This window comes from Amphimedon queenslandica, unplaced genomic scaffold, assembly GCF_000090795.2.
Source record: "Amphimedon queenslandica unplaced genomic scaffold, v1.1 AMPQUscaffold_12443, whole genome shotgun sequence".
In the NCBI taxonomy this organism is placed as follows: domain Eukaryota; kingdom Metazoa; phylum Porifera; class Demospongiae; order Haplosclerida; family Niphatidae; genus Amphimedon; species Amphimedon queenslandica.
In genome coordinates this window covers 9,409-16,079 of record NW_003547320.1, presented here as the reverse complement: position 1 = coordinate 16,079, position 6,671 = coordinate 9,409, and the positions used below count along the sequence as shown (strand labels likewise).

Sequence of the window (6,671 nt, the reverse complement as noted above, 5' to 3'; positions counted from 1 at the left end):
CTTTCTCCAGATCATCTGCAAGTAGTACTGGATCTGATATTGATCTAGTGACATATGGTAGGTACAATTTTATTTTAAAATTATTTTTACTGGTTTTTTATTATTAGGAAATGATTTGTTACTGGGTGACTGTCTTCGCATTATTGCAAGTGAAGGAGATCTAAAAGAAAAATGGTTTGATTTTGGATTCATATTGGGTTTTACTATTAGTCAACTTAACAATATTGAACTAACAAGCATCAACTCCATCCAACGCACTAGAAAAGTTATAATACAGTGGAGGGATCAGAATAGATCAGAATCATGGGAGCCTTTAGCAGCAGCTTTGGTCAAGATTGGCTTTGAAGATTTAGCACACAGAGTCAAAGATCATTTTGAATTTCATTCTACACCTGAACCAGGTCCAGAAAATAAAGAAGACCATTATAAGGGAATTTATTGTAAGCTCTGTGATAAATACCATCTTAATTTTGAGGACATTCAACACAAAATACCAAGTAAATTAGCATTCTAAATTTTTCATACAATTTTATCATACCTTATAGACGCTGACTCTCCTCCTGATATGGTTGATCTTATTAACTTGGTAGCTGTGAAGATTCAAGACAAGTTTTATGAATTTGGAACAGCACTTCACTTGGATGATGGTTTCTTGAGGAGTCTCTATATCGATTATCATGATTCCTTGGTTAGGTTTATTGTAATTCTGAACAGATGGAAAGATAACGGTCCTGATGCATACACATGGAGTACTGTCATTAAGGTACTTCAGTCTGATGCTATTGGAGCTCATGCAGTGGCTCAAGATGTCATGAAGCATCTTACCACTAATACAGAGGCAGCAGAGCATACTTCCAACTAATTGTTTTTGTATAGTTTTTGTAGGTGTGATGTGTGCCATTTTTATATTTTACAAAGTATATACATACTTTACTTTTATCATTTGTACATTATTTATTTAAGAACTTGTTTTTACTAATGATGCTATGATTGTTATTTTATATTTTTATAACTGAATTGATTTAATTTACTTTTGATGATTGTGAAACTTTACAAGGCCTAGATGTGTCAGTAGCTCTTATGTCCTGTTGCATAGGTATTATAAAATGAAAATCTGATTAGCATCAATAAAAAAAATTAATTTGGTTATTATAAAAAGTACAAATTTCACAGAGTAGACATAAAAATGTTCTTTGGGCTCTCGTTAAAACCTAAAGCCTTTCCAAGTACAAGGAACTGACTTCTGAGGTAATCAATGTTCACATAGGTAGTCTACATAATGAAAAGAAAACAGTAATCATTAAGTTATCAATCAGTAGTGCTTGTAGCCATTCTTGGATATAATAACTACACACCCTCATACTGATAATATTTTTGTATACTATTACATGTGTTTGTGTGTGCATCATATACTGTACATGAAAATTTCTGAATCCACCGTTCAGTTGAAATGAGTTTCTGGAGTGTAGAAAACGACGATTATTAAATGCAATGATTTGTCCAGGTAACAGACAATGCTCCAACTACAGAAATATAATCGTTATTAATAATAGAACTTAACTAAGCAATTAAGATCAAAAATTGATTGTAACAGTAATATTAAGACACTTACATGATACTTTGAGCTCTCGATTTTCCTTGACATGTATAAGAAAGCTTTATAATAGCTATCCAGTAGATCCTGCAAGGAATGAGGATACAATGATACAATAGAAATGAAACTTATAATAAATACCAGGTCATCCAGCATTACAGGCTCTTGGTGATGAGTGTTCCAATTAACAGTAGCAACCTACAAGTATTAGAATACAATTATGTGTATTACGTATAGTGGATATGTGTATTTAATGCTCATTGAAGTATTGTATTAATAATCCTCTTATACCTCTCCATATCTGTCCAATTGGATGTGTGGGCGTGATATACCCATATCAGATGGGGTCTCAACGTCATTCCTAAAATAAATAAAATGAATATGAAACATTAAGAATACTAAAATATAACGGCGATTCATCAAAAATGCTAACTACATATATTTAATTATTTTTGTACTGTAAAGGCTCACTTCATGTAATGTCGTCTCTGAAATGAAACTGGTACTTTAGTGAGGACCTCAAAATACTGAGGGGCTTCTTGTCTGAGTTCTTCCAGGACTGGATAGAAATCAAGAAATATATTCTCACCTCCCACAACACAAGAATCTCTTCTATAGAGGAAGAGAAAAACAAGATTATAATTATATGCTTCATTGTATATTACTAATGCAGTATATCCTCAAATAAAAGCTCTTTTTCAATTAGAAGCCTGAGGGCTACATGTATTAAAGAAATATAAGCCTGTATAAAGTATAGGAGATTACTCTAATAGAAGTATTAAAGATTCCTGGGCTACTATTGAAGGATTTATAATACTTAAATATCTGCATTATTAAAAGTATGTGACCTAGCAGGTGAAAATGGTTTAGTTGGCAGTATGAGATCACAAACATGTAATAGTGACTTTGTATCAAAACTTTGGTATACACTTACTATCAAAACAAAGAAACCATGATACCAATCAGAGCTTCATTTAGGGGGGGGCGGAGGGGGCGCTCGCCCCCCCTTGGGAGACACTTGCCCCCCTTGATTGACTTATTAACATGAAAAATTTCATCACCACAGCAGTAAATTGTATAAGTGTTGTGAGCACGCATTGTGCATACACATTAGAAAATATTAGTGACCCCCTTCTTTGAAATATTTTTAACCCTGCCCCCCTTGTATATAATCCTAGATGAAGGCCTGCCGATTGACTTTAGTGTTTAAGGTCGCTTATCTTAATGGCAACCAATGCTGAATTTTTGCCTGCTATGTCACATTTAATGTATTTTGGTGGCATACTGTACGTACCTAACGCAGTGGAACAATTCAATACCAGGTGGTGACTCATAGTACAATAAGTCTTGATGGAAGTGTAGGTTGGATGTACTGAAACCAAGATCAGTTGGATCATCCTTGGCATACAAGAGTGGATACTAATAGGACAAAAATAAGGCTCTTAAAAAATGATTTATGTATGAGGATTGTTTTATCATGTTGGGAAAATGACAAACAAGTAAACTTGATAGTGTCTTACATTTCCATAAGTTGTAGGCTGTACATGTGGAAACTTTCCGACAAGCTAAAAAGTTAAACCACCATTAAAACTATTTATTGCGAGTAAAGACATTGCACTGTACCTTTTCTAATACATCAGTAGTTATTGGAGCATTGTCAATGAGACATATACCAAAATAATTGAGGTTTCTTATCCATCTATAAAAAATCAACATGAGAATGACACATAATAAAACATAATACGTTGTTAAAATGACACAAAATACTAATACAAGTAGTCCACCACAGTCATAACATACTGGTATGTGTGTACATCAGAATCTATAACATCACTGTACTCTAGAACAGGAATTGAAGCCTATAAGACAAAAGAAATAATAACAAAACAGAGAAAGGAGGCAGAGAGGAATCTGCTGTTATTGGTTCTTACAGCAACGAGAGGTTTGGAGTCTTTATGTAATTCTTGTTTCATGTGTAAGTTCTTTAACCATTGGAGAGGAATTATTCCTTCATGACTACCAAAGTTTGGTGAGTTCCAATTTATGCGTATAACATCATCTAGACGTAATGAATAATAAAAATACAAAAAATCTTAGGACATCAATATAGTATCTGATATTGACTCATAGCTCAAAAAGTATTGTTGGGAATCAGCTCAAACTTTCTACATAGCATAAGGACATTGATATGTTTTAGAAAATATAATAAAAATTGGGGTGATTTTAGAGCCATTTTTAAAAACCATGGGCTATAGCCTTTGCTTCTTTAAAAAAATTGGCCCCATGTTTAAATTGTGGCTCATAACTAAAAAATTATTCGTCAGAATCAGCTCAAATTAACTTTCTACATAGCATAAGGCCATCGATATGTATCAGAAAATATAATTAAAATTTGGGGTCATTTTGAAGCCAATTTTTGGAAAAAACCATGGGATATACTACAAGGTCGTACAAGGTAGAGTCAATAACAATACATTTATTATATAATTAATTATTCCTTGAGATGTATGGTAATATACTTACATTAAATAAGTTGAAAAAGGAGAAATAACAAGAGGAGATTGATGAGAACAATAAAGCATAAATATGCTAATAATTCACCATCACATAAAAGCTAAATCCCTAAGCTTAAGCTCGAGCTTAAGTCAATGCTGCCATGACCATGTTGAGGGTTAAAAATATGACACACATTGCCCCGCCCAAAACAAGCTACGAGCTCCTCCCAAAGTTTGTAATGGCAGCTAAAACCAGTTTTTGTTCGTCTTCTCTGAGTCTCTTCTCTTCATCTTTGACTATGGGTAATGCTAATTAACTATCTATGTATCATTGACTATAATTTTAGAGCAACTTATTGATGTGCTTAATTTGTTGAAGAGATGTGATTTCCCTCAGAGGAGATGGAAGGAACTAGGACTGACACTAGGACTACACAAGAACACACTAGATGCCATTAAAAGGGACAATGACACAACAGATGATTGTTTAACTGAATGCCTCTCCCAGTGGTTGTCCAGAGCTGATAATGTTAACAGTAAAGGAGGAGCTACCTTTGACTCACTGTCAGATGCTCTTAAATCTATGAATGAGAATGCTGCAGCTGACAAGTTACATTTAGAGAGTAAGTTAATATCACTGGTTGTAATAGCACTGATTGTGTATTCTCTGTAGAACATAGTACGTGTTTGGCTATTGATATATTCAACACTCATCATCCACTCCTCTCTCAGTCTCTCTCTGATCCTGTCAGTGTAGCTATTGTGCTTCAAAGAGAGGGTGTCATAACAAGACAAGTATTGGCTAATGTAGAATCAGCTAGTCCCTCTGTTCCTAATCAACGTGAAGTCCTGTTAGCTGCCATTATAGTAGCTATTGAAAGCAAGTATAGTTTACTACAAACATTTGCTAGTGTGTTGTGCAAGTTCACTGGTAATGTAAAACTAGGAACAGTTATACAAAGAGACTATGGTATAAGTTCACGTAATGAATTATTTTAATTACAGCTTTTATTTTAGATAAACATCTCATTCCAAATGATGTATTTGTTACTGTTAAACTTGAAGAAGGTAGATATACATTATACGTATTTGTATGATTATAATTCAATTACTATTCATTATAGATACATCAAGCACTGGAACAATCACACCATCATCACCTCACACACCAACTGCACCAACAGGTATCTCGTTAATAGAAATGAATATTAATCATAATTCTTGCAGTCGAAATTCCTGTTCGAAAGAGTAAATCATCAGAATTCAGTTCAATAAGAGCTTCACTTGCTAGAATGATATTTAAAGTGTCCAAAGCTATCACAAGGAAATCTCCACCTCTGATCGACCTAAAGTCTCTCATTTGTCTCTTTAATTCTGATCTAAAAGGAAAGCTAGCTGAGTGCAATGATATATCCAGTGTAGTCCATGTGATTGAAGGAGAGTGTTCATTGACTGATGTTAAACTGTTAGAAACTGTAGTTGAAGAATTTGAAGTCACTGAAGCTGAAAGATACATTGAACAATACAAGACAACGCTGGAACAATCCTGTCACTCGCTGTCAATTGAGCTTTGCTTGAAGGAGAAGTTTGATGCTGTCAATACAAGCCCTTCTCTTAAATGTGAAACAGCAACTTTTGTCTTTGACTGGAGACCTGATGAAAAGAAGTTAAAAGATATTATTGATATTTTATCCAAAACATCCGGTAAACTAGTGAAAATAAAATACATTGAGGAAGGAAACTCCATCACCATCACTTGCTCCTTCCCTCACTCTCTCACTAGAGCTCTCATTATAAAAATGGGCGAGAATCTTGAATTATTAATAAAGAATGGTCTAATGAAGCTTACTGTTGGATACTGCACAATATGGAAGAAACAAGTATGTATATACACTGTCAGTAATTATCATTGTAATTAATAAAGGAAATACAGGAGCCACTGAGACAGAAAGAACTTATAGAAGCTGCACAGCAACTAACAAGCATACTTAGTAAAAAAGAAAAGGTACTTGTAGTATACGGTATACTTGTTTAATTGTTGGTATTACAATTATGATTGAGGAATTAATACTTCAATGTATATTAAGAGCTTATTGTTGGAGTGTGTTGTGTATATTAGTGTAGCTTATTGATAGATTATTAAGGTGGGTTTACAAACAATATTATGCTAGTCCTGGCATTATGCTGATTAAAAATTGATGGTATGCTGGCCTGGCATCATATTTTAAACTAGGCTTTAATCAAATCACTTCATGTTTTATTATAACAATATGTAGGAATTAAATAAAATAAAGGAAAAAATACAAGAACTGTCATCACTAACAAAAACTAAGGTTATCATTATTATCAAACATTTGTGTAGCATTATATAGTAAATTGTATTTTAAAATTTTTATTAACACTATCATCAATTTTCATGTATGAAATTGTATTGGTCAGAATTAAGTTTTGTTAGTATATAGTGTATTACTTAGTTACTGATAGGAAGATCAAAATGAAGAGGAATGTACACTAGTGGAATTAAAGGAAGTAAAAGAAGCAACCAATGATTTGGAAGAGAAACTACAAAGTAATTATGCACA

At 33.4% G+C, this 6,671-nt stretch overlaps 1 protein-coding gene and 2 long non-coding RNA genes across 3 annotated transcripts; 2 read left to right on the top strand and 1 right to left on the bottom strand.

The window, feature by feature from the left end:
* Positions 1–1,118: 1,118 nt before the first annotated feature.
* On the bottom strand, positions 1,119–4,201 carry LOC100633736 (gamma-butyrobetaine dioxygenase-like). The gene is made up of 12 exons (XM_020004026.1): positions 4,118–4,201; positions 3,526–3,653; positions 3,395–3,453; positions 3,218–3,293; positions 3,115–3,159; positions 2,889–3,013; positions 2,066–2,206; positions 1,886–1,955; positions 1,736–1,792; positions 1,613–1,681; positions 1,419–1,523; positions 1,119–1,272 (listed from the first exon to the last, which is right to left on the bottom strand). The coding sequence occupies exons 2-12, from the start codon at positions 3,565–3,567 to the stop codon at positions 1,168–1,170; spliced, it is 894 nt and encodes a 297-aa protein (XP_019859585.1). The 5' UTR covers positions 3,568–3,653; positions 4,118–4,201; the 3' UTR covers positions 1,119–1,167.
* A 471-nt stretch (positions 4,202–4,672) lies between these two features.
* Positions 4,673–4,895, top strand: LOC109587807 (uncharacterized). The gene is made up of 2 exons (XR_002187803.1): positions 4,673–4,712; positions 4,763–4,895. It is a non-coding gene; the product is annotated as an uncharacterized LOC109587807 (long non-coding RNA).
* Positions 4,896–5,929: 1,034 nt separating this feature from the next.
* On the top strand, positions 5,930–6,665 carry LOC109587806 (uncharacterized). The gene is made up of 4 exons (XR_002187802.1): positions 5,930–5,969; positions 6,014–6,094; positions 6,366–6,422; positions 6,574–6,665. It is a non-coding gene; the product is annotated as an uncharacterized LOC109587806 (long non-coding RNA).
* The last annotated feature ends 6 nt before the right edge of the window (positions 6,666–6,671 follow it).

Bases quoted from the DNA above. Each gene is read 5' to 3' on its own strand.
- LOC100633736 (XM_020004026.1), bottom strand. From the start codon at position 3,567: ATGAAACAAGAATTACATAAAGACTCCAAACCTCTCGTTGCT. The intron at 1,956-2,065 runs GTGAGCCTTTAC...TATTTATTTTAG, and splicing joins CAGAGACGACATTACATGAA to GAATGACGTTGAGACCCCAT. The intron at 1,524-1,612 runs GTAAGTGTCTTA...ATATTTCTGTAG, and splicing joins TCGAGAGCTCAAAGTATCAT to TTGGAGCATTGTCTGTTACC.